This window comes from Dama dama, chromosome 26, assembly GCF_033118175.1.
Source record: "Dama dama isolate Ldn47 chromosome 26, ASM3311817v1, whole genome shotgun sequence".
In the NCBI taxonomy this organism is placed as follows: domain Eukaryota; kingdom Metazoa; phylum Chordata; class Mammalia; order Artiodactyla; family Cervidae; genus Dama; species Dama dama.
In genome coordinates this window covers 48,630,811-48,658,728 of record NC_083706.1, presented here as the reverse complement: position 1 = coordinate 48,658,728, position 27,918 = coordinate 48,630,811, and the positions used below count along the sequence as shown (strand labels likewise).

General features: G+C 41.6%; 1 protein-coding gene and 1 long non-coding RNA gene across 3 annotated transcripts in view; one reads left to right on the top strand and one right to left on the bottom strand.

The window, feature by feature from the left end:
- SERAC1 (serine active site containing 1) overlaps positions 1–26,238 on the top strand; it is a 53,320-nt gene extending 27,082 nt beyond the window's left edge. For both annotated transcript variants that reach the window (XM_061130227.1, XM_061130228.1), the window contains 10 exons: positions 940–1,068; positions 8,398–8,511; positions 10,340–10,502; positions 16,523–16,673; positions 17,925–18,066; positions 19,089–19,183; positions 20,733–20,830; positions 22,028–22,210; positions 23,560–23,703; positions 25,340–26,238. In XM_061130227.1, the coding sequence (XP_060986210.1) occupies positions 940–1,068; positions 8,398–8,511; positions 10,340–10,502; positions 16,523–16,673; positions 17,925–18,066; positions 19,089–19,183; positions 20,733–20,830; positions 22,028–22,210; positions 23,560–23,703; positions 25,340–25,476 (1,356 nt within the window). In that variant the 3' untranslated portion in view covers positions 25,477–26,238. The remainder of the gene's footprint in view (positions 1–939; positions 1,069–8,397; positions 8,512–10,339; positions 10,503–16,522; positions 16,674–17,924; positions 18,067–19,088; positions 19,184–20,732; positions 20,831–22,027; positions 22,211–23,559; positions 23,704–25,339) is intronic.
- On the bottom strand, positions 23,712–26,635 carry LOC133047169 (uncharacterized). The gene is made up of 3 exons (XR_009690680.1): positions 26,561–26,635; positions 25,431–25,613; positions 23,712–24,891 (listed from the first exon to the last, which is right to left on the bottom strand). It is a non-coding gene; the product is annotated as an uncharacterized LOC133047169 (long non-coding RNA).
- Positions 26,636–27,918: the final 1,283 nt, after the last annotated feature.

Here is a 27,918-nt window from a genome sequence, read left to right as displayed (position 1 = left end):
AATTGTAGGTTCCATTCCAAGGTTTCTTGATTCCTCAGGAGGTGCTATTTCTCCTAAATTATTTTCCTCTTTGTGGAGTTGGGAGTCTCTTTATACCAGAGGGTGACTTCTTAGCATATCAGCATCCGTCAGTTGGTCCTTTGTACTAAGATTGCTATAGATCAATTTTTCTCAATCTCAACACTACTGACATTTTTGGGTCAAATAATTCTTTGTTGTTGGAAGCTGTTCTGTATGCGGTGGCAGCTACTCCCTGGATGACAGTAGCACCCCCCAGTTGTAACAACCAAAAGTGTCTCCAGATATTTCTAAATATTTCCTAGGGTGCAAAACAGCCCCTGGAGAACCACTGCATTTAGATACTAACGTATTACCATGTTTTTGCTCAGTCGCCAAGTCGTGTCCAACTCTCTGAGACCCCATGGACTGCAGCACTCCAGGCCTCCTTGTATTACTATACATGGATATTAATTGTTAACCACTAGTAAAGATATTAGAGCATGTTTCTTAAGTGCTTTTCCTAGGCTTTCCTAGAAAATGAAATCTGAAAACTTTGCCATGAGTTTTTGAAAAACAGAAAAAAACTATACTAGATGTAAGTTATTAGTGAAAGTCAGAACAATAGGAACAAGTTGTGGATATTAAAAAGCCAGCTTTAATTAGAGAGAATGTAATAATTCATTTGAGTCAAGATGTGAAGTGGCCCATGAGCTGAAATCTTGAGCGATAAATTGCAATAGGTCTTTCCGGCTGAGGTAGCAGACTTGAAAGTGTGGAATTCATAATTAAACGATTGTTTTACCAGGGTGGGTGACCAGGTTCAAGACTAAAAGCAATGATTTACCTCTCCCGTTTTGTTTTGGCTTAGTTTCTTTGGGTGCTTTTCATTATACTCAATTGTTGAGTTTAATTATGAAGAATTTTTCCCCTTTATTTCAGGATTCTTCCACTGAAGAAGAGCTCAGACACTTGCTGGCTTCTTTACCTCAAACAGACCTGGACGAGTGTATCCAGTGTTTTACAGCTTTGGCTCTGAGTGAGAGCAGTCAAAGTCTCGCTGCTCAGAAGGTTAGCTCATTCATTCAGTCAGTAAATATCTTCGAGTGCCCACTTTCCTAAAATGTTGGCCAGGGGCCAGCACTTAGAGCTTTAGGGCAGTCATTCATCCAGGAACTGAATAAACTTACTGCTGATTCCTGGTTGTCTGCCAAATACTGGGCTAGGTGTTCGGGCTAATGGGGAGACAGGTAATAAAGTTACAGAGAGTGTAAGAGAGATAGAGAGCGTGTGAGAGAGATCCAGGAGCCCATCACTCTTTGTAAGAGGCCATGTTCAGAAAGCTCTATAGGACATCCTCCGAAGTTGAATCTTGAAGAATGAATAGGTAGTAACTGACAAGGCTATTAAATATTACCTCTATGGTGATGCCTGAATTCAGCTTCTCCAACCTGTGTTCTCACCTAAGCTCTAGGTTTAGATATTGCAGCCTCCTTTTTGATGTCTCTACATGGATGTTTAACAGGCATCCCAACTATACGTGCTGAAGTCTCCCTCCCTCCACAAAGCTCTTCCTCCCTTAGTCTCTTTCATTTCAGTAGAGGGCAGAGCATCCATGTAGTTGCTTAAGCTAAAGCCTAGGAATTCTTGATTCTTTTCTTCCATGTTCACCTGATCAGCGGTTACTGTAAGCTGTTCCTTCACATATGACTTGAATTCACTTGTCTCACCATCTTCACTGTAGCCACTTACTCCTGGCCACTGGCATCTCTTTCTCATAGTGTCCTGTTCCTTCATCCTGGCTTCTGTTCTTCCCTTCATTTAAAAATAACTTTAATGTCTCTTTCAAAGTCTTTTTATTACTTCAGTTTATTGGGGTGTTTATTCCTATTTGTGGAGCCTCCCCCTTATGTTATATTGTGGATTAACACGCATTAATCGTTTTTACTGTGAGCTTATCTTTAGCTAGACTGATTGTTTCCTGTGGGAGTCCCAAGCACCTCAGATTCTAAATTTATTGCTACGGAGAAGTTTTTATGTTTGCTTCTTTTGGATACCCCAAGGGTTCACTATAATGGGACTAATTTTTTTTAATATATTAATTCCTTAGTTTGGAATTTCTAGAGCACACTTTTAGTGTGAATTCAGATACATCTTTGGATGATATAGTCTTCGGATTGTGATTTCCCACTCAAAGCCCCAGCAGAGACAGGCTTCTTGCTCATGGGCTGGTGAGCAGAGTTTTTCTAGACTCTCTTACAGACAAGGAGGCAATCTTTGCAGGGTTCTCCCTTTAAGTAGAGATCTTGGATCTAGCTCCCAGAGAGTGTGAGACTCAAACCACATCTTCTGCAATGATGTGAACCCTGAACAGTGTTACTATCCCATCCTCAGGGGCCTGCAGGCATTTTACCTCATCACTGGTGTGCTGACCACTTCTGCTAAATGTTTTCAGTTCTAGCACCCAGGGGTTTCGCTTTATTTCTTTTTTATTTTCTTTAGAGCTTGACTTTGTTTCAAAATAGCTTTTGCTATATTTTATTAAGCATGTTTGTCATGGGAGGGGCTCACTATGTCAACTAAAGAAAAACGCACAACCTAAAGTTGCAAGTTAAGTTTTATTTGGGGACCTTACTGAGGATTGTAAGGATACTAAGGTATCTCCAAGGAACTGCTCCAAAGAGGTGAGGGAGCAGCCAGGATATATGAGTTTTTTGTTGGGAAAAATACCCTGTGGTTGAACATCAAGGATTATTGCTAATCACACACACACAAAAACACATCTTGAGTTAATTATTTTAGTGCTTTTCTGTGTATGGGAAGATGCAAGAATCTGGGCTCATTGAAATTATTCATTAGATATGCATCTTCATCACCTCGGGCCAGTATCCAGAGTGCAGAATTTTCTCTGCATTGAATTTCTCCTCCATTCTGAATTCCCCTCAGGGCGCACAGTGGGTAGAGCATGCTGCAGTGGCTGATGGCTTGATGATGGGTACCATTTTTTGTTTAGTGTAATGGCAAGTTACATTTCTTTTTCCACACCTGGGAGCCAAGTTCACCATCTTGCTGTCTCTGGAAAGCTTCCTTATCATGTCTCCATCACCTCTGTGAGCTGTAGACACTGCTTCAACCTCCAGCTTCTGTCTCCAGTTCTATGTCCTCAGCAGCTGCAGTGATTTAAAACAACAACAACACAAGTTCAATCAGGTCGCACTCCTGCTTGGAGCCCTCCAAATGGCTCCCTGTTGCACATTAAACCTGAGCCCCTCACTGTGATCCAGGCACGGACTGGCCTGGATGTGTGTACCGGTACCTGTGTACCAGTGTGGCTGCCCCTAGGAGTGGTGAGGAGATTGGCAGGAAGGCGCCACTGGGCACAGATGTAGAGTGTAAAGTTTGTCTGGTGGCGAAGAGTCTGAAAACTGAAGGAGACCACGCTTAGGTGAGGAGGGCGGTGTTTGCACCATGGTCAGAGCTCTCAGAGAGCTCCCCGGGGAAGCTCCACTTCTTGGGAGTAAGGCTACCTTCAGACGAGAAAAGCCATCGCTTCCGATGGAGGTGTCTCTGTTATCTCCCCGCAACCCTTACTCCTGCTGTTCTCGCCACGGCCTGTTGACCAGATGTAAACACCTGGCATAAAACCACCCAATACATAGCAGAGGGCTTCCCAGTGAATCACAGCAGCCTCCTCAACAGACTCCCGCTCCGCCCCGCCCAGGGTGGTCACTGGCTTCCACTGTTCCTCTGCTATCATCTCAGCAAGACTTCTGTCTTCATAAAATAACTCTTACAACAGAAGAGACCCGCAGACCTAGAGAACAAACTTAACGGTTGTCATGGGGAAGGGACAATTAGGGAGTCTGAGAGGGTCGTGTACCCACTGCTGTGTTTAAAATGGTCACCAGCAAGACCTACTGTACCACACAGGGGGCTCGGCTCTGTCACGTGGCAGTGTGGATGGGAAGTTGGGGGAGAGTGGATACAGGTATGTGTATGGCTGAGTCCCTTCACTGTTCACCTGAAACTATCCCAATATTGTTTGTTGATCAGTTACACCCCAATACAAAACAAAAAGTTAAAAAGAATAGCTTTTACATCTCTAAGAGAAATCCAAACAAAGTATAGTCATGTTACTGTAATAACTACATAGTCGACTCAGTGAGGAGAAAGCACTTTATCAGTGAAACAAATGCATTTGGTTTGCATTTGTTTTGCAATAAAAATGCAATTAAAAAAGCATTATCAGTAAAACAAATCATAGTATTCTGTATTGTTTTACCAATTGAACTGCCAGCTAAAAATTTGCACTTGCCATCTGCCTCCACAAGGATTAAGTCACTGACCACTGTAGCCATTGTCAACATACCCCGAAGGGAGTTCAGGGTGGAGATCAGGAATGAGGTCCTCTGTACTCTGGGAAAAGCCAGCAGAACAGGCCTTCAGATAGATATTTTTAGGAAAAGATTTTATGAGCCCAAGTTCTTGCATCTCCTCTGATCTAGAAAAGCACTGAAGTCATTAACGGTGTCGGGCGCTCCTCACTTTGGCCTCTGCCATAGTGTGTGCTTGACTGTATACCCCCCCGTCATTAAAACCATATAAAATACTGGCCTTCCCCTCTGCCTCTTTGGGGCAGTTCCTCGGAACTGTCTGAGACACTGTCTCTCCAGGCTACAGTCCTCATTTTTCTCCAAATAAAACTTCACTCACAACTCTCACATTATTCATTTTTTTTCAGACAGTCGAATGTCTTTCCCTCATTTCCGTTTTTATGAGAAATTAGGGACATACCAGTAGCTATGACTTCTCTTGCCTACGTTTTACAATTTCTCCTTTGGGCTGTGTCTTGGAATGGCTCCAGTGAAGTGTAATCATTGTCTTCCTTTCGATGCTCAGAGCGTCACTGCCTGGCCATGGGAGCCTGTTCCTCGTCAACCTTTTTAATTCCATCCCCAAGGTGGCTGTGTGAGCACCTTTGTTTTCTTATGGTGAGAGGTCCCTGGCTCTTCTTGATTATTCCTGCCCCCCGCAGGGCATCCCACGGCCTCCATCTCCCAGGACTTCTCTCTCAACCTGTCCTCACTCCCCTGCAGGACTCCTGCTACCTGGCCTGGAGTTGCTCAGTTTTCAGCACCAAAGATTCTCTTCTGCTCATGACTATTCAGTTAACATCCCTCTGCCTCCTCTAGTGTTCTGTCACCTCTACAGTGTCTGCTCACTTCACTAAGTGCAGAGAGTGCGCGGTGTAACACATTGTACCACTTCTTCGCTACCTGGACTTCGTGGCCTCAGCCAGCAGTTTAAAGGAGTAGCCTATCTTTAGTTAGTTTCATATTGAAATCAGTAATTTTAGTTCTGAGATCCCATCTCATCAAACCAGTAAGCAGCTCCATTTCAGTTACTCCTACTCCCCTGTTTAGTCAGGCTCTGGTTTTTTTTATAAGGTGGGGGAAGTTGGGGGAAGGAGTGGGAGGCGCCCGTCTGGTTTTTAGTGATCTGACCAGTTAATGACAGACGTGTCCCGTGACAGTCCCCTAGTCCCCATCAGGTGGGGCGGTGCGACTTCGCTACAACACTGCTCACGTGCATAAGTCCCTCTGGGCTTTAGCAGACAGCCTGCAGTTATGATTCGGTTCAGAGCACGGCTTCTTAACCTCTGCACACCATGGATCCCTCTGGTAATTTGATAAAGCCTATGAACTCATTTCTAGATGCTTAAAATACATAGGATTACATGGGAGACTGATTATATTGAAATACTGTTATAAAATTTACAAATTTATAAAATATGTACTTTAATTTCAAACTTAAAGAATTGCAACAATAATATATTTCAGTAGACTTGTCAGTTATTCCTATTTTATCCCATTTGTTTTATCATTCCCCATTTACTTTCCATATATATATGTGCGTGTGTATATGTATGTATTTTCTTTAGTTTTGCTTGCACTGGGTCTTCGTTGCTGCACAGGCTTTCTCTAGTTGGTGAGCGGGGGCTCCTCTGTAGTTGCAATGCTCGGGCTTCTCATTGCAGTGGCTTCTCTTGATACAGGGCACAGGCTCTTGGCGCACAGGCTTCAGTAGTTGCCACACGCAAGCTCAGTAGTTGTGGTCCATGGGTCCAGTTGCTCTGAGGCATGTGAAATCTTCCTGGGCCAGGGATTGAACCCATGTACCATGCACTGGCCAGTGAATTCTTATCCGCTGTACCACCAGGGAAGCCCTATAGGTATATTTTTTCTATGTCTGTTTTTACCCACATTTACAGTTTTCCACCCTGTGCCTTTCAAGAGTTAGATGCAGGGTCAGCCAGTTCTGGGTCACCAGGGTGAGAATGTGCAGTTGGCATTCAAAGGAACCATGAGCATGATGCTTTTTTCAGGTAGCTGCAGCAAGTGACATGTGGTGGGGAAATAGATGCACCTTCTATTGTTTGCAGGGCTTCCCTGGTGGCTCAGATGGTAAAGCGTCTGCCCGCAGTGTGGGAGACCCAGGTTCGATCGCTGGATTGGGAAGATCTGCTGGAGAAGGAAATGGCAACCCACTCCAGTACTCTTGCCTGGAAAATTCCATGGATGGAGGAGCCTGGTAGGCTACAGTCCATGGGGTTGCAAAGAGTTGGACATGACTGAGCAACTTCACTTTCTTTTCTTTCTTTTCTGTTGTTGGCAGAGGCACACAGACTCCTGCTGTTACTGTGGCTTTTTGTCTTTGTAATTGAATACAATGAAAAGTTTCACTTAAGGGTTAGGAAAGTAAAGATACAATTTTTTTGCATCCAAGCTTGCATCCTCTCTCCCCTGAATTCTCTCTACCCCAGACCTTTAAGGATAGCCTGGCTTATAAACTCATGCTTTAGAATGAATGTCATTTATGCCCAGTGAGTTTGAACAAGTTGTAGAGCTCGAAAGTTGTAATTTTTTATGAAGAAACACTAGAGATTAGCTCTCACATGTATTAAAATGAAAGGACACACAATTAGACGCAGTATCAAAATGCCCCACCCCCCTGCTCCACCCACCCTGGCAATGAGTTGCCTTCCCTGCTTTTATTCTCTCAGTTCACTGGGAGAACTGGGTCGGTGAGCGGGAAAGCGCTTCTCAGCTTTACGGTCACCAACTCCCACAACTAAAGCCTGGGAAATTTGCTGACTGTACTTCTGGAGGGAAGCCAGGCAGGAATGGTTCTTGGTCTTCTACCATCCCACATTTTACCATCAAGATGGCTCCTCCTCTGATGTCAGGATCCAGGTTTCAGTCTTGTCTTGGTTTTTGTTACCATTGGACACTCCAGTCAGTCACCTCGTCTCCAGGTTCAGCCTCTGTTGGAGGACCTCAGAGCCCAAGGACGCAAACAGGATACAGACTTTTGGACGGTGTAGACTGTGAGTTCTTTTTGATCCAATGTGGTGAACTCCCGAGGGTCAAGAGAACAGTGGATGTGGTGCATTGAAGTGCTTTTTCCACCATAAAGCTTTTGTGGTCTTGGTTTAAGGACAGTCCAGCAATGTTGGGTGCTGTTTCATATATTTTAGAGGCATTATATTTCTTTTCCTAAGAACTTTCTGCTTCTGGCTGTTGCTCATTTTTCCATAGCCTTGTTGGTATTTTCTCACTGAGTTGTAGGAGATTATCGCCTGTTAGCGATTTGCAGTAAGAATTGAAATTTTCTTTTCCGAGTTTATTTTCGTGTTTTAATGTCTACTAGGACTAGTCCCCAATACTCCTCTCTTTCATAATTTTCCTAACTCTTCTGTTAATTCTTCCATATGAATTTGAATTTCAATTTAAGAAGGCTTAAAAGTTTTCTCTCTCTCTTTTCTTTTGGCTGTACTGCACGGCTTGCAAGATCTTAGCTCCCCAGCCAGGGCTTAAACCCCGGCCCTGGCAGTGAAAGCACTGAGCCCTAACCACTGGACTGCCAGGGAATTCAGCCCCCACCCCTCTTTTTAATTAAAAGCTCTTTGGTCAGTTATTATTGTCTGTATTTTAACTTTTTCTAGTAACACCTTTTCTTTTATTCTGATTGATAGATTTTAGGTAGACTCTACTGGCATAATCTGCCACCAGAACATTATTTGTTCAGCTCTGGCTTTTCTTACTGGGTGAAGATTTATGTGTTAGTCTCTGTACGTTCAGATAAGAGGACACAGAGGAAAGAACTGAGAAGTCTCAAAGACTGCTGTCTTCTAAGAATAGTCCCACATGTTTTCTAGTCTAGCAACAGTTTGCATAATGAAAGTTCCCTGTAAGTCTCCAAAATATTTTGAGTCCTACATATTAGTTCTTTCTAATTACTATATATAGTACAGAGGTTGTTTTTGTTTTTGCTTTTTTTGTGAAACAAAAAATATTAGGCCCCTTTTTTCACTAAGAATTTTAATCATCTCATTGTCAGGGTGGTTTATGGTGTTTCGGAGGAAATGGACTTCCTTATGCGGAAAGTTTTGGAGAAGTTCCTTCAGCTACAGTGGAAATGTTCTGTTTGGAAGCTTTAGTAAAGCATTCTGAGGTAATTTACATTTTAAAAATACGGTCACATTTTATGATCACACTGAAAAAATTATACATGTTGATTCATTCAAAGGAAGTAATTCTAATTTTTTATAAAAGAAAAAAGTTTTTGCTTGTTTTTCTGCTTTTTTCTCAATTGTTAGCATCGATAGTCATGATTTAGCATCAGTACATGAATTTCATCTTTGCTAAGTATTTCTAAAAATGGATTTAATCTTAACTGCACATAAAGCAACTTATTGTTTAAATATAGCATTTACCTTTGAGTTATGCTGTCTTCCAGTACCTTTCTCAGATAGTTTTTGCAAGTAATATTATCAATAATATTAAAATTTACAAATATTATTACTTAACTGGAGTTAATTTTCAGTCAAAATATGTGCCAAAGATGTAAGATAGGAAAAAAGTAAATACTTGGCAAAAGTATCTACTTGACCATAGCCTTGAATTTTAACCATAGCATGTATATGTCAATGATTTTAAAAACCTTTTTTTGCATTATGACAATGTATCTATCATGATCATGGTTTGATTTTATAAAGAAAAAAGCAACAAACTGTGGTGCTCAAGCATTAGTGCATAAAACTCATCCAAGAAGCATGTTTAAAATGCACATTCCTACTCACCTCTGGCAGTTTGAATGGAGTCGATGTGAGGTGGGGTCCAGGAGTTCGCATTTGTAACAGGCACCCCTGGTGAGGCTGATGGAGGCAGGGCATCCCACATCATGACAATCGGTTTTAAATGCTCCAGCTTAATTGGGAACCGTTAGACATGGCGCAAAAGTGCGGTGCTCTCTGGTCATCTCAGCTCCCACTGGTGGAATCAGGAATTGAGCACCAAACAGAATCAGTGTGGTAACACACTCAAAAGGGAATGTGGGAGATATAAGCTCGACTTTTTTGTGACTTATGACCGGTGTCTGAAACAACAGGTGCATCTGCAGTAGTAAGTCCAGTGCATGGGACGTAACAGTTTCCAGAAACTTTTCAACGTACGACATATCTCAGTTGATCTATGTCCCAAAGGCATACTTTTAAATGCATTTAAAATGTGGTGAAATTTAATAAGAATTTAGAGAGGGAAAGTCATTGCATCTACAGGACATGGTGTCACCTAAGTGATAAAACTAAGTGCTAGGATAAAGAGCGAGACCACCCTGGGGATTGTGGCAGACTGTCATGGGTCAGTTCTTACCTTAATCCATAGATTTCCTTTGGCTTTCTTTGATCTCTTTTCTCCATTAAAAATGTGCATCCCCTTTTCTTTCTAATTTTTACCTGATCTTTCTCTTTTAAAAAAATGTCCAACTGTTAAGTTTGAGGCGAGAACCCCTCTCTCCACCCCGACCCCAGCTGTGGGCTTGTGTGGGGTCACAGATGTTGCTTTTCTGTATCTGGGAGTTCATATCGGCAGAAGCAACATCTGCCACTTACCCAGGGGATTATTTTCTGGTATCAGGTGGCAGGTTTCTCAAGGGGAGAAGACCCTTTAATGTAGTTTGAAACCAATCAAAGTATCCATATATATGGAAACAATTCTGAAATAATGACATCATGGTTCCATCCAACCAAGAGCTAAACAGAATGACTTTTAAGAATAAAAACGTCACAAGTCCCAGTGGCCTTCATTTTTCAGTGCTTTTTAAAGCACTTCCCCCAACAGATGGGGATTGGCTGACTTATTGAGCTGGGCTGAGAGTTTGGGGGGTCTCCCTGGGTCTCTTCCTTGAGCAGGAGCCACCGGGCTGCCCACCAGCATGCTCTGTCACCTGGTTAGTGAACTTGTGCAACATAAAGTGAGCTTTCATTAATTTATTGTGCTAGATACCCACACATTGTGATAAAATTGAAGCAAATGGAGGCTTGCAACTACTGCAGAGGCTGTACCAACTTCACAAGGACTGTCCTAAAGTACAGAGAAATATAATGCGTATCCTTGGAAATATGGCTTTGAATGAACATCTTCATTCTACTATAGTTCGCTCAGGTAACAACTTTATGTACTGAGTATTTGGAATCCAGCCCTCTGTTCTCCCACCTCTACCCCCCTGTCGTGGTACGCTAATTTCTCAACAGACATAAGGCTTTGCTTAGGGTTAGTTTTGGGTCCTTAGAGCATGTCATTTCAGTAGGGGCAAAGACTTGCTTGAGACATGTGGATAATCCACACCTAAGCTAATCAGTGTGTGGACAGTCACAGGAGAGCAGTTTCGGCCTTGACGACCATCTTTGATATGACCTGGGTAACCAAGAGACATAGGAAGACTAAAGAGAGGTGATATCCTCGCCTTGTAACTAATAAACCACCTGTGGATGACATTTCCCGCCTGCTCTAATCTCTGTTATGATGCCTGCACGATGGTGGTTTTCCAGCTGCAGCATCCCTGCCTCGTTCACGGTTCAGCATTTGGCATTCTGCTGTAAGCAAGAGCCCTTCCTTCTCCGCCTCCTGCCTTCCTTCCTTCTCCCTCCCTCCCTCCCTCCCTATCAGTATGGGTACATGGATTCCTAATTTTGGATGGTTTACCACTTACCACTGTACTTTGTCATTTGACACCAAACTGTCCCAGCTTTGGTCAGTGGAGCCCAGCCAGCTGGCTTCTGTGTTCTCTGATGTACTGACTTCATTTTGGGAGGCATTCCTTATGTGCTGGTGTAACACCATGTTCCAGGCTCATTTCTTCAGAGAATCCTATTTTTGTTTAATGGAGGCTGGTTGTTAAGAGACCAGGGTTGGGTGCTAGCTAGATGTGCTTATTGCTCCTGGGGTGTCTTTGCTCTTTCAGTGGAAAAAGCAGGGTGATATATACAAATAAATGTATACATACACATGTGCACATATGCATGCATGTGTTCAACAATGTTTAGTAGAGATGATGAATTTATATTATATTTTTTCTTGTATCTCTCTCCGTTTCTTTTAAAATGTATCTTTAAGAGTGTCTTGATAAGCAGAAGTTTTTAACTTACTGAATGAAGTCTGATTCAGGGATCACAGATTTTCCTATAAAGAACCACTCACTGTATTGATTTTATTTGTTCCTCTTTTTTTTTTTTTTCTTTTAAGGTGGGAACTTAGATCAGTGATTTTAACCTTTTTTCTTGTTTCAGTTATCTATTGATGTGTATCAAACCACCCCAAACTCACTGGTTAAAACAGCAGTCATATATTTTGTGCATGAATCTGAAATTCAAGCAAGATTCAGTAGGGAGGGCCTTTATGGGCTCTGTGCTTCATCAGCTGGGCAGCTCAACCACGGGATGGAGGTTACACTTTGAAGATTGCTCACTCACACGACTTGTAAATTGGTACAGGCTCTCAGCTGGGAGCTTAGCCAGGGCTAGGGGCATTAGCTTCCTTCAACACCAACCTTGGGCTTCCTTAAAGCATGGTGGCTGGATTCCAAGGGTAAATTTTCCAAGAAAAAGCCAGGTATAATAAGCTCTTTTGCCTTTTATGAAAAAATCAAACACTGAAAGTAATTTTTGCCAAATTTATTGATTAAAAGCTAGTCACTAAGGCTAATTCGTATTTGAGGAGAGGAGATTTAAAAGGGTTTTAGACCCATCCCCTCTTGATGAGAACAGTGTCAAAAGAATTTGAAAACATGTTTTAAAATTGTTAGTTATTTTCTAATATAGGTATTTAGCGCTGTAAATGTCCTCCAACCTGCTTTAGCTGCATCCCTCAAATTTTGTATGTGTTTTCATCATTATTCAGTTTGAAATATTTTCTAATTCCCCTTATGATTTCTTCTTTGTCTTATGGGTTACTTAAAAGTGTGTTGGAATAATTTACAAAGATTAATGGCTTCAAATGGCAACCCACTCCAGTGTTCTTGCCTGGAGAATCCCAGGGACAGGGGGGCCTGGTGGGCTGCCGTCTATGGGGTCGCACAGAGTCGGACACGGCTGAAGCGATTTAGCAGCAGCAGCAGCAGCAGCAGCAGATACCATATGTCTCTGATTTCTAGTTTAATATTCCAGGCATTCAAAGAACATACCCTGTAAGATTTTAGTCTTTGGTAATTTGACACTTATGTGATGGCCTGTTTTATGGTCTATCTTGGTGAATGATCTATTTGTGCTTGAAAGGAATGAATGTTCTGTACTTGGGTGAAGTGTTTTATATCGATATGTAACAGTTAAACCAAGTTGATTGATTATATTATTCAAATCTTCTCCAGATCTTTTGTTTAGTTTTTATCAATTACCAAGACAAGTTAAATTCTTCAACTGTGATTGTAAATTTGTCTGTTTCTCCCTCTAGTTCTGTCAGATTTTTCTTCCTGGTGAATTGTTCCTTTTTTTATTAAGTAGTTTCTCTATCACTGGTAATACTCCTTTTCTTGGAGTCTACTTTATCAGGTATTAAAATAGCCAATTGGCTTTTTTTAATGCTTGCTGTTTGCATTGCATGTCTTTTGTGTTTTTCTCTTTTGCTTTCATTTTGCTGTGCCTAAAAATAAGTACATCTTTCATAGACATCACATACTTGCATCGTCTTTAGAAAGTTCAGCTTGATAATCCCCTTTCATTGGAGTGTTTTCTCTGTTTGCCTCTAATACAATGACTGACACTATTTGGTTATGTCTGTTGTCTTGCAGTTTGCCCCCTTTCTGGTTTTTGTTTGCTTTTTCTCCTTTATTGACTATTTTGGGGTTACTTGAGTATTGTTTTATGTTCTATTCTTTCTCCTCTTTCAGCTTTTTACAGTGTTTAATGTGTACTTTTTGATTGTATCTTTAACTTATAACAGTCTATTCTGAATTCATATTATACCATTTCATATATAATGTGAGTGTCTCACAACAGTATAATTTACTTTATGCCCTCTGCCATCATTTGTGGTACTGTCATAATTACAGACTATAATATGTTACAGGCCATAGACGTCACAATATATTGTGGTTATTTTTCTTTTAATAGTCAAGTGATATTTAAAGAATATAAGAAAAAATTTTTATTTACATATTATATCCAGAACTCTGCCTTCCTTTCTATCTAAATTTGCATCTGATATCATTTCCCTTCAACCTAAAGACCTGAGTCTGGTGGCAATAAATTCGCTCACCTTTCATTTTCTGAAAATATCTTGACTTTTATTATCCAGGGATAGGTTATTTTCCATGGATAAAAAATACTTTATTGATAATGTGGTGTTTTTTTTTTTTCTGTCAGTGCTTAAAAAATATCACTCTATTCTCCTTTTTTTTTGGAACATAAATCTTTTATTGATAACAAAGCAACAATTTTGGGGGCATGTTCCCAAGACACCAAGAGCAGGCTCCTGTCACCATGCTGGTGTGTGTGTGTGTGTGTGTGTAGCCTGATGAGAAGTCTGTTAGGTCCGTTTGTTCTCTTATAGGAAATGTGTCTTTTCTTCCTCTGCCTTCTTTTAAGATTTTCAGCAGTTTGACTGTGAAGTATCTAGTCTATTTTTATGTTTATTTTACTTGGTGTTCACTGAGCTGACTGTATCTGTGAGTTGATGTTTTGATCAAATTTGGAAACTTTATAGATAAGTGTATCATTAGATTTTTTTCTGTTCCTTTTTCTCTCTTTCCTCCTGAAACCTCAATTCTGTATATTAGACCTCTTGATTCTGTTCCACAGGTCACTGAGACTCTGTCCATATCTTTCCAAAATTTTTCTTCTCTGTGCTTTCCCTTTCTGTTTTTTAATGTACTTTTATGGAGGTATAGTTGATGTACAATGTTACATAAGTTTCAGGTATACAACATAGTAATCCACAGTTTTTGATTTGTTAATGTGATGTGTCACCCTGAGGGATTTGCAGGTGTAAAACCATCTTTGCACCTCTGGGGTAAATCACACTTAGTCATGATGTATGATTCTTATAATGTACATTGAATTCAGCTTACTAACGCTTCATTGAGAATTTTTGCTTCTATGTTCATCAGTGATATTGGTCTGTGATTTTATTTTTTTGTGATAGATTTGTCTGGTTTTGGTATTAGGGCGATGCTGGTGTCATAGCATAAATTCAGAAGCATTCCCTTCTCTGCAATTTTTTGGACTAGATTGAGAAGCATAAGTGTTAACTGTTCTCTAAATGTTTGGTAGAATTCGCCTGTGAAGCCATCTTGTCCTGGACTTTTGTTTGTTGGGAGTTTATTATTATTACTATTATTACTGATTCAATTTCATTATTGGTATTTGATCTGTGTACATGGCTAAAGTAGAAAATCAAGTCACTGGACAGTAGGAACAGTATAATTCCATTTAGCAAAAATAAAAGTATATGGAGCTACAGTATATATGTATAAATTACAGGCATGTAGTTGAATTTTTAAAAAGGTTTGGAAGGGTATCTACCAGACTTTCAACTTGGGTTACTTCTGAGGCTATAAATGGGAATTGGGAAATGATGGGAACGCTAAAGTGGGATGTTCATTTTTAAATGCTGTTTTTGTTTATTTTTACAATTAAAATATACTCAGAGGTTATGCAATTAAAAAACAGTGAATATTTAGGAAAGACACAAGTTTTCCAGGGAGCGTTTGATGGTTTACAGCGGTGAAGCATCCCGGGCGTTGTTACTTCGTCAACTGGAAAGCGCTGTGGGGTGGCTGTGCCACGCCTTCTCTTGTGCTGCCTTTCTTGTGACTCCAGTAAAAATGAAGCCACACTTCTGTACACGCCAGTAACAGACTCGCATGTCTCTCTAGGTAGAATTTTAAAACATTATTTATTATAAAGCATTCTACAACAGACTTTGAAGAGGGGTTTTCTTTTAAGTTAGAATATTGTTAGAGAATTGTTGGGTCTGAAATTTCTTCCGGATTATTAAACAACGGCCTCCTATCATCACAGTGATTCTCAACACCTTGCCACAGAAAAGTGGGAGGAGGACATGAGGACAAGCTGCTGTCTATTGAGCACCTGCTGGGCTTGGTAATGGCAGTTTTTATATAGATTAATTTATTAGAACCTTCCTTTGGGTCAAAGGAGCAAAGTAACTTGACTGAGGCTCCATAGGAAGTAAGCAGGGCACAGAAATTTGATGCCCAAGTCTCTTTGACCTCAAAGCCCATGTTTTGTTTTATTTTAAATTAAATAATACATGAACAGATTCTCCTTGTAAATACTTGGGAGAACACAGATACAGTAAAAAATTAAACCCACCTTTATACAGAGCCCACCCCAATCCCAACTGCCTGTCCTCCTAAGAGGTAGTGACTATTTGTTAGTTTGGTCTTCTTTCTAGATCTTTCTGTGTGTGATGTGTGCATGCGTGCATAAACTTTCACACGTATTTATGTACATAAAGCAGTACACTTTTAAGCAACAAAAACATCGAAAAGAAAGGCAGTGGCGCTGCGGACAGTATTTCTTTGTCTGCCTTTAAGAAAGTTTTTCCAAAGTGCTATATAGAGAATGGATAAAAAACAAGGTCCTACTGTATTGCATAGGGAACTATACTCAGTATCCTGAGATAAACAATAAAGGAAGAGAATATAAAAAAGAATATATGGATATAGGTATAACTGGGTTACTTTGGTGTACCACAGAAATTAACACAACTCTGTAAATCAACTATACTTCAATTTAAAATATATATATATTTTTTCCTCTGAACCTCAGGTCTTAACAAGTTCATAATTAAGAACCAACTTCCTCATGGATATTAAGGCCTGCTAATCTGACTGCCAATCAGAATGAAATAACTGGTATTAACTCACGGAGTTTAATAATCGTTGCTAAAGCAAAATAGGACCTTTTCTTACCATTTATGACCTCATCCCTAGTAATTACAACTTTTGTTATATTTTCTAAATGAAAAAAAAAAAATGGCTGGGGACATCATGGCGTTGTGTTGTGGGGCCCAGAGGGCCTTGGGGAAGAATGGAATTGGGGTGGTCAGGCTTTTCCTCGCAGACCGATGCAGAGGTTTGCCCCCCTCCCATCCTTTTCAGCCTGAAACCTCTCAACAGCCTGAGAGCGATGGGGGCTGGTATTTAGGGAGTATGTTCTCTTCACCAGGCTGGGTTTCCATACTGGCGGAAGCAATCAAGTCTCAGCACATCATGGAGGCCTCTCATGCCGCCAGAACACTGGCTAACCTGGACCGAGAGACTGTGCCAGACAAGTACCAGGACGGCGTGTACGTGCTGCACCCGCAGTACCGCACCAGGTAAGGGCCCAGCGCCACTCCGTCCACAGGGACGAGGGGGCCTGGAGAGCTTCACGTCCTAACTGCCTTCTGCACGCTTTAGACCGTGAAATCCCGTACAAATATGACAGATACCTCATTTACCCAACAGTCTGCAATCACCAAAGAATGGGAACCAGCTAAGTCACCAGGGTTATTTTCTACCAAGGGCTTACCTTTAGGAAGACTGCATTCACCTTTTATAACGTGTCTCACTTAAACTTTGTGATGCCTATTTCATTTTTGTTACATTACACTTTTTCATGTAGATGTAAGTTATTGACTGATTAGGGTTGTAGAGGCTGATCTGGATGAAAAGGAACTAGGACATTGTTATATGCAGGCACCAAATGAGCCTGGGCCTGGAACTCAAGGGATTGGAGAAAGCTTAGGCGAAGTATAAAGGCCTGTACCTGACAGAATGAGCTGTAATAATGCATTTGACTCATGCTCCTTCCTAATGTTATTTCTGGTCACTATTTCCAGCTGTATCATTGCTAAGACAATAAATATAAAAAGGACCACAACAAAAAAATTACACATATCTTGGATTTTTGTCAGGCACTTTAAAAATAATACCTCAGAAAATAGCAAGAACTTCTTTTCAACTTGAAAAATAGATGGCCTGGTTAATTCTCATTTGTAAATAATGTAATATGGTAATGTATTTTATATGTGTGGCATAATTGTGTGTGTATTATAAATAGCTTGCAAGTAATATGCTATTATATTTTTAAAATGTCATATACAAAGAGAGAATAAAGTTACTTTAAAATCTCATTTGCTCTGTTTCTGGTAAACAACACTTTCCGTGATAAAAATAATCTCTTTCATGCACACTGAGTTTGAAACTACATTAGCATATTATTTAATGTCTTAAATATTTTTATTGACTTGTGTAATATTCTCATGGAATTCTCTGGAGGGTAATCTATGACATGTCACTTCATTGATCTCTTAAGCGCATTGCAGTTATTTTGGTTGGTCTGCCTGGCCAGCTGTGTCTCCATCCTTATAGAGACAGCAGTGAGCACGTGCCATATGTCATTGCCAAATTTCTTTTAGGGTTCCTCAGCCAACCTGTGCTTATAAAGCTTGTCTTAATTAAAGCTGATTTGATGTCATATAAACCTGCTAAGCAGCAGCCAAAGAGAGTGCTGTGTAGATTCCTATCAAATACTTTGATAACGCATTTTTTTCTGCTTCTTTTCAAAACTCTCTCCCGCCTATTAGTCAGCCCATTAAAGCAGATGTCCTTTTCATCCACGGCCTGATGGGGGCGGCATTCAAAACGTGGCGCCAGCAGGACAGTGGTCAGGATTTCCCTGAAAAGGTCCCGGAAGATGAAACCAAATACACAACGTGCTGGCCCAAGGTAAGGACGCGGCTGCCTCTGGCGGGCCACCCGTACCCTGACACACCGCTGTGCCACCAGGCTTTGGGTCCTCATTGTGACTTGCTTGTTTTTCTCCTTCTACTGGGATTTTTTTTCATGCAGTTTTTCTTTCCCTTAGAGACACCTATAGTATGTTACATGAACAGCTGGGCTTGTCACTCTGTCGTATAATGTTGGGTCCATTCTATGACACAAAGTGTATTAAGTGAAAAAAAAACAGGGGTAAGGGCCAATAATAGTTCACTCGCACTAAAAACATAATTCAGTAAATAATATATTAATGACAGTTGACTAGTTCTATGATTTTAATAATTATAATAATAGACAGACTTTGAAGAAGTAATTCTGCTTTGGATTTCTTTGACATTATTTCTCCTAAAGAGCCTAAATGCTGTGATGAATTTACTGAATGAAATTTACCTAAAGCTCAGTGAAAACTGATGCTGTAAATATGTATAGTTTCTGGGGCTCCGTCCCACTGCTGCTGATTCACCTTCACAAGGGCTTATCAGCAGAAAGAATAGTTGGCACCCTCTCTCTGGTGACACTGGAACATGGAGACGATGATAAAACTTGGGTTCATGGAGACAGAACCGTGACTCTAATCAGTATTTCTGAGTTCTCAGATCAGATCTCTTCCTCCGTCACTCTGTTCTGTCTGTCCTGAGATCAAAGCTTTCTATTAAATGCTTTTAAAAATGCAGTTTGATCTAGACTCCAAAAACAGGCCCTGCTTTTGTCTATAGCAGATTAAAATTGAGCATACTCTTAACACCTACATAGACCTTATGCTGTAAATACTGGTATCACCTTGTGAGCAGTGATATAAAGATAAAATGCTGCAATTATTTTTCTGATCACCTTTACACTTGATTCCAATGCAATCTTTTACTAGCTGTCAATATTACAAGGGTCCTTTACTTACAAATTTCAGTTGCTAAGAAGTAAGTGGGACAGTGGAAATTAATATTTTTCCTTTTGTACCTTTTTTTTTTACATAGTCTTGGTTAGCAAGAGACTGTCCTGCTCTCCGAATAATATCTGTGGAGTATGACACCAGCCTCAGCGACTGGAGAGCCAAGTGCCCTACAGAAAGGTAACGGAGGGGAAGGGGCCGGGCCACAGGTGGCCCTCCGGGAGAGAGGGGAATTTTGTCTTTGATGTCACAGCCAGGATTTTCTTCTTAACCTTTTCCCTCTTCCTTCTAGAGAGAGTTAGCTATAAGTAATGAAACTACCAAAGGCTTAGAGTATTTCTGTTGGGTTCCTAACATAGTTCACTTAAAACTCTTCTCATAGTAAGGACCACTCTTGAGAGTCCCTTGGACTGCAAGGAGATCCAACCAGTCCATCCTAAAGGAAATCAGTCCTGAATATTCATTGGAAGGACTGATGCTGAAGGTGAAACTCCAATACTTTGGCCACCTGATGCGAAGAACTGACTCATTGGAAAAGACTCTGATCCTGGGAAAGATTGAAGGTGGGAAGAGAAGGGGACGACAGAGGATGAGATGGTTGGATGGCATCACTGACTCAATGGACATGAGTTTGAGCAGGCTCCAGGAGTTGGTAATGGACAGGGAAGCCTGGCATGCTGCAGTCCATGGGGTCGCAAAGAGTCGGACACGACTGAGCGACTGAACTGAACTAAGGACCACGGATTCGGAGCACAGTCTCCTTAACTCCTGGAAGTAAACACGAGGCTTTTGGCTTTTGTGTTCCTGAGCATACCACCTAAAGGCAGCCGAGAGAGGTGCTGGGCCGTGTAGGCTCCTTCTGTCACTTGTACGTTGTATGTGCCAATTGTGGGTACAGGGGACAGCACGCGACTTCCGGGCTTCAGGAGCCAGACTGTAGCCACTTCTGCCTTTGACTCACCAGCCACTTTAGGTCATTTCACTGGTCTGGGAAGTTTGATCTGCAAATGGAGGGAGTTGGTCTGATCAGTGTTTTCAAACTGTTATCTCTGAATGATCTCCACCCAGGTTCTGGAGGAATGGTGCCTAGGGGTCAGTGGGCAAGTCCACAGGGCTCCCTCCCCACTTAATTCAGACGAGTGCTCATAAACCTTTACTTAAAGAAAGGATTCTCCAGATACACAATTTAAAACTACTAGACCAGACAGCTTTAAAGTTCCCTTCTAGTTTGAAAATATGTATTTGAATGCTTTGATTCTGATTAGCTTTGTGCTGTTTCTAAGGAATATAACCAAAATGATGGAAACTTAGTGTTTGTAACATAAATACAAGTAGGATTAAACAGCAATGAGAGCTGACTCCACAGGTGAGCTTGCGCTGGACTGTGTGGTCTCCAGTGAGGCCACATAGCAAGAGGGGGTCGCACAGTCTAAGGCGGGGACGGGGTGGGTGCAGTTTGATCCCTGAAAATTGCCAGATACATGTTAGATGCCTAAACAGTGCTTGTTTAGTAAATATTTCCACTTATGCCAGTGTGACTCAGTTAGAAATGGGGAATAAGCAACTGCAGAAATCAACCCGAGAGAATGGAGGTATGCCTGACTCCGAAACATAGCCTACAGAATTGGCCCAGTAAACAAAGGATCTTGCTTTAAAAAGTGGAGAGCAAAATTTGGGGGTGGAGGAGAGCGACAGCGTCCTGTCATACCTGCTGTCCTCATTTTGTCAGAAAGTCCATCGCATTCAGAAGCAACGAACTTCTGAGGAAGCTCAGAGCTGCTGGTGTTGGGGACAGGCCAGTGATATGGGTGTCACACAGCATGGGAGGTAAGTGTGTTTCCCTCTTGCCAAGCCAGCACTGTGAGCTGTCAGCCACGGGCCAGGCGAAGTTTCTGCGGCTCTGTATTGGTAGCCCCTTTGCCCTGAATTACTGCTTCTGGCGATAGCTCGGAGGTTTAAAATGACTACTCTCCTTCCATGCTTTATTTTTCTAGAAAGGGATGACTAGTAACAGATCATATAAAAAGAAAATGAGAAAATAAAAAGAAGCAAATGAGTTTCCCACTTAATGCTTTCATCAGGCATTAAGCGTGATAACGAGTAAATGTCAGAAGCTGTCCATGGCATGTATAAGCCCGACTTGTAAATATCGCTCAGCACGCACGGCTGGTCCCAGGGCCCCCCCTTTCTTCCCTGCTTCTCAGCCATTGTTGAGAAGCCGTCACTGCTGTGGTGCCCACAGCCCCAGCCCCCCTTCAGGCCTGCGTTCCCCTGGCCGGAGCCCGCCATGGCGGTGTGATTGCAGGGCTCGGCTCTTTGGCCCTCATGCTTGCTGGCTAGCCACATCTCCTGTTTCTCCCAACCCTCTCCCCCAATCCAGTTCTAAATTTTCACCATCCACCTTGCAGAGGGCCTTTGTGCTGCTCCTGGCCTAGTTTATCTGATGAAATGCTCAGGATTGCTGGCTCTGCGCCTGGGCTTTGGGTGGAAAGGTGGACCTAACACTTGTATCCTGAGCCCCCTGTTACCATCCATGTCACCTTGGGTTTCCCTGTCAGCTGCAAGCCCAGGTTGGGAGACAGAAGAGAAGGTGCCTTCTCCCACAGCAGCTTTGTTTTCTCTAGGATACGAGAGTCTGTGTTTTTTAATATTAGTACTGTCTTAATGGAGTGGTGGTTAGTGGGGCAGGGGGCTGGCCGTGCGTACTCACCTCCTTGATGGGCACTCAGTGTGCAATGCCCGACCTTTTTCTCTGGGAGAGGGCATCCTGTGAGGTAAGAGCTGCCTTACAAACAGTTTCTAGAATCTCACCTGTGTGCAGCCTTGTGCTACATATTTTAGAGGCTTAGGAGCATGACTAAGTGTTAATATTTTAAGGCCTTGCTTGTTGGACTACAGAGAATGATTGTTTCAACTTTTTTAAAGAAAGCATCTCTTTCTGTATTCTTGTTTGCCTTTTTTAAAGAAACAATGAAGCAAAGGAAACTAGCTTACACATTTTTTCTTTTCCTTCTGTATGACTAGGTCTTCTTGTCAAAAAGATGCTGTTGGAAGCCTCGAAGAAGCCAGAAATGAGTACTATTATAAACAATACCAGAGGAATAATTTTTTATAGTGTCCCTCATCATGGATCCCATCTGGCTGAATACTCTGTTAATATTCGCTATCTTCTCTTTCCCTCTTTGGAAGTCAAAGAACTCAGCAAAGGTAATTTCTTTCTTTCAAAAGGAAATTGGCATTGTATTAACACCAGGTATACAGGAGAAGGAGGAAGACCGTTTCTAACTTGACGGTATTACCTCATTTGACTGTTTCTATATTAGTTGTGTTTAGACTATCATGGAAAACTTTTAGTTTGGGGTTAATTTTTCTTTGATACCGTCCCTTTTTCTTCTTAGCCATTATTTTCTCAGGTGGTGCTAGTAGTAAAGAGCCCACCTTCCAGTGCAGGAGACATAAGAACCACGGGTTCGATCCCTGGGTCGGAAAGATCCCCTAGAGAAGGAAATGACAACCCATTCCAGTGTTCTTGCCTGGAGAATCTCATGGACAGAGGAGCCTGAAGGGCTGTGATCATTAGGGTCTCAAAGAGTCAGATATCACTAAAGCAACTTAGCACATTTTTTTTTTAGCACACATTATTTTCTCAAGCAATAAAACAATTTTAATACTATCTTAAATATTTACAATTTTTAAAGATACATAATGTTCTGCTTTCAGTATTATTCCAAATTACCAATGAGCTGTTTTTTCCCACAGGTTTGGAAAATCAACTATTAAAATATACATGAGCTTTAAAGATATTCACCATATTAACTATAAAGCACTATATTTCTTTTGGGTTAATGAGCATCTTCTCTCTCTCTGGAACACCTGCTAATCAGAATTTTGGGACACCTGGATTGAGCCATTGTCCTTTTGCTCAGATGTTCTTTTTTCTGCTTTATGGAGAGTTAGTGGCCTTTACCTTGAAACCTTCTGGTGAATTTTTTTTTTTTGCAGTCAGATTTTATTTTCCAGCAGCTCTTTCTTCTGTGATCCATTTTCTTTTGAAATCATCCAGAGATGCCAGATTTTTTTAACTGTCTGCTGTGCTCAGGTTTTCTGTTGGCTCACCGGGTCTGTCTCTGGTGGCAGGCTTTCCTCTGAGACCTGGCTCCTCTTGGGTGCCCTTTCATATCCGAGGGTGGGGGACAGGCAGGGTCAGGTGCTCTGTGATTGCACACAGGCTCTGCTGGTGAGAGGTGCTTCAGGATGCACGTGGGCGTGTCAGCCAGCACGCTGCGGGACCTCCGTCCTACATACCACACGGCCCTGGGCACTACTTCCTGGCAGCCGGTAACGTGAGAAACTGCTGCCGCTGCAGCCGGCTCCTCAGTTCTCGGGTGGTTTTAGCCCTTTACTCGTGTCTTCATGGCTTCTTAGGAAGTAGAGAAAATAAGCCACTATCTTGAATCAGAACCCTAATTTCCTCCCCAAATTGGCAAGGTTGCTGCATTTTATTATGAACTAGATACACAGGACTTGTCACGTTCTCGTTCTCTATAATTCTACAGATTCTCCCGCCCTTAAAACACTACAGGATGACTTTCTGGAGTTTGCAAAAGACAAAAACTTCCAGGTGCTGAGTTTTGTAGAAACACTACCGACCTACATTGGTAGCATGATTAAACTCCACGTGGTGCCCCTGGAATCGGCAGGTATTCACTCTTTTGAAACTTGTTTGACCTTAGATTCCTGGTAGGTGGTCATCATAAACGTCAGCTTTTAGATTAAGTTTCTCGGTTTTAGAAGACAGCTTTATTAAGACTTAGATTCTGTTACTCTGTTAAGCCACAGATTAAAATTTCTCGGCAAACATTTCACCTTGGCATTTCCTGGCCCCCTTTGATTTAACTGATTAGACAGCATGGGTTAACTGGCTAACACTGTGTTAGCTTCCACACCGAAAGCTGCTGCCTTCAGGTGAGAATCCAGAACTTTTCTATCAGCCTGATTAAAAGGAGTATTTCATTTACCAGACTGATAGCCACCTGCAGGAACCTTTAAATCTACTAAAGGTGTGGGAGCTTAGTAAATAAATGGAGGGTACATGGGGAATATTCAAGCAACAAAGATTTGGAAGGAAAAAAAAACTAGTGTTAAGTCTCTTCCTGCTCCTGGGATGAGGACATGGCCCGTACCTGCTCCTGTAGCCAGTGTAGGCTCCTTGCGGGCAGGGCTCAAATCTCAGTTCTCCTTGCAGCCTCCTCTGTTCCTCTATGCATAGTAAGCAGCGTGGACACTGCATGCCCTGAAATGCTTTCCCCTCATCCGGCTAACTCTTGAGTTTGCTCATCAGACTCTTTTCTGATCGTCTCAGAGGCTGAGTCAAGTGGCAGTCGGGGCTCCGGGCAGTCAGATGTGGAACGTATCCAGAGCACCTGCTGATGGGCCTTCTGTCCTGCTGCGTTAGTTATTATCTAAGTAAAATGAAAAAGGCTTGATACCCTCTAGTGGAACCTGAAGAGACTTTACCTTAAAGTAATATGCCATGAGTTGAAGGGTTGCTGTTTGGTAGTTGAAGAACCTGAAGAGTTCAAAGAAAGTGACTTTTTTTTTTTTTGGTCTTTTATGATGACTTTGGAAGCTTAAAGCAGAATTAGTATGGTGGACCAGCTGCTGGCAGTGACACAGCCTTGCTGTAATTCTGTCCACCCCTTCTTCTGTGTCACCAGCTGGCCTGTCTTCCTTCATAACCTCCACCTGCACTTGCTCACCAGGCTGGCCTCACTAGTACCCCCTGGTGCTGCCATCTCGGTGGGCTTGGCTAGGCTGAAACATCGAAAACTCACCCAGGTCTCCCAAGCACCATGTCGTCTCCTTCCGTGGTAGTGAGCATGGAGGGCCTGGGTATAGAAAGGATTCTGTGTGAGACGTTCCCATTCTTTTCATCAGGGCAAGGGAGCGCACTGTCGAGTTCCCCATATTAACTCTAGAAAAAGAAGTGGTCCATACAAGTGTGGGATACCTTAGTCACAGCCTGCAGTGTACAAAGGCTTTGAAGATGACAGTGCTCAGGCACAGTTCACTATCAGATCAGGAAGCAGGCAATGCACACACATGCAGAATTTATGAGAAAAGCATAGAATCATAAAGGCACCTCCTGAGGCCCTGTCCTCTCATGATTAGGCACATACAGTTTAGCTAGAGTCAAACTTTAAGTTCCTTTATCTTTTAGAGATCGCTGTCACAACCAACTTGACATTTACATCTACCCATCTGGTCTCTTTCCCTGTTGACAGGGGGCAGCTTATATTTCTACCTAGACTTTATTGACATTTCTGTTTTCATTAGATTTAGGCCTTGGAGATCTAATTCCTGTGGATGTTAACCATCTGAACATTTGTAAGCCAAAGAAAAAGGATGCTTTTTTGTACCAGCGCACCTTACAGTTCATCCGTGACGCTTTAGCGAAAGACCTGGAAAACTGACAGCCGTCTTCTTCCCTTTTCATAAGTGAACACAGTGCAAGAAACGTGCTGTTCTCTTTTTTAAGCTCTACGCAATCATGCAGACATAGTCATTGTGGCATCCAGCAGGCTTGGAGTACGTCGCAGGCAACGGGCTACTGTTGTGTAAAACACGAACATAAAAGTGGCAATCAAGAATGAAGGGAGGGCTAGACTGGACGGTTTTGAGTTAAAAAAACACCAAAAACTTCCTGTGTGCCAGTTTATTTTGTGCAGCGTTGTCCCTGGTGATCGGGAGCAAGCTGCTATGGCTACAGAGCATGTGTCCTGTGACGTCTGCCGTCTGTGGCCATCCCCAGCTTAGCACAGAAATGCCTCTCGGAGGGAACCTAAAGTGGAGAGAAGGAACTAGAACCTTCAAGACTCTGTTTTGGGTCTGGGTTTCCATGTGCTGTAAATTTTTAAAACCTTGTCAGTGTAAACCTTTGTCTAACGTGTTGGCTTTGTTATACCTCGTGTCATCCATGGGTCAGTTCCTGGTAAGTTTTTATTTTCATATTGCTGAGAACAAGTATTTTTCTTTTTCAAAGAGTTCTAGCCTATAGTAATTCCTTCCAGGCTGTAGCTCCCTATACTTTTAATTTTTCTCAGATAAGAAGAATAAATCCATTATTGATCAGAGTGTGAAATAAAACTAGTCTAAGCCAATACACGTATTAGCAACAGTATCAAGATCCTCAGATTCATTTTAGCAAAATAAAGTATACCTTTCCTTCTTGCTCATTTGGAAGTGGTATTAATTGTCTTTAGCATGTGAGAAATAGGAAATCATATTGATGACTTTTTGAAAAATAATTGAAAAATAATTCACATACTATAAAATTTACTGTTTTAAATGTACAGCTCATGGGTTTTTGGTGTAGTTACAGAGTTGTGCAACCATGACCACTATATAATTGCAGAACATTTCATCATCCCCCCAAATAACCCCATACTCACCAGCAACCAGTCTTCCTCTGCTGTCCCCCCAACCCCTGATAAACACTAATCTTTTGGTCTCTATGGATTTGTCTATTATGGACATTTCATATAAATGGAATCTTACAATGGAATGGAATGGAATCTTATGTGGCTGTCTATGTCCAGCTTCTTTCTTTCTTTTTTTTTTAATTTGTTTATTTATTTGTTTTAGTTGTGGTACGTAGCATCTTCAGTTGAGACACGTGGGATCTAGTTCCCTGACCAGGGATCGAACCTGCAATGGGAGCACAGTGTCTTAGCCACTGGACTACTCGGGGAGCCCCTAGCTTCTTTCTTTGAGCATAGTGTTTTTAAGTCTCATCCATGATATAACATGCATATATGTAGTATTTTGTTGTTTTTTATGGCAAATAATATTCTGTTGCTTGGATGTGCCACATTCGTTTACCCATCCATCAGTTGGTGGACATTTAGGTCCTTTAAGTGTTGGGGCGATTATGAATAATGCTGCTGTGAACATTCGTGGACAGGTGTTTTTGTGGAGATGTTTTACATCCTCTTGGGTATATACTAGGAGTGGAATTGCTAAGTCATGTTAAGCTTATGTTTACCATTTTGAAAATGATGACCATTTGTAGAATGGGATAGTCAAAAACAAGTACAGCATCTGAAGGTAGACTGGGGTCATCCATAAACCCTCACAACATCTAATTGTTTAATTATGCAACGACCTAACAAGTGACTTGACTTATTATCCTGCTGCAGAGAATGTGCTGGTTAGCTGTCAGCAATAAACTAGCTAATGGGATCACAGGGTAGAGGCATAGGTATGTTTGGTTCTTTTTTTTTTTTTTCTGTTTTCCATGAACCATGGCAGATAAACCATGACTGGAACATCTGTTCATTAACATGGAGTAACAGAATGAAAACTCCACTTCATAAAATCTCGATATAGCTATTATAGCTGTGCTTTAAAAATAAGATCTAGGAGAGAGAGCTTCTGAATTACTATAGTTTCTCAGGCAAGCCATCATTTCTGTTTATTCCTTTTATGAAGTGGATATGATGTACACAGATTTACTTCAATCTTGTGAGATTTAAGTCAATAATATTTTTTTAAATAATCATCACCTGAAAAACTCTTAAGAACACAACGTATGAAAACATACACATTTGAAACAGTTTGAAACTTAGACCATCAATAAAATGATTCTAGTTCAATCAGCCTTGTTTAAATATCCTTTCTGGAAGATGATTTCAGGTGAAGTTTTCTACTACCATTCCCCTCATGTGAAAAGTCACTTTAAATGACTTATCCAGAAGGAAATAAAACAGAATACAGGTGTGTTAGAGAGCAGACTACTGAAAGAAAGGGAAGTTGCTCAGTCATGTCCGACTCTTTGCGACCCCATGGACGGTAGCCTGCACCAGGCTCCTCCGTCCATGGGATTTTTTAGGCAAGAGTACTGGAGTGGGTTGCCA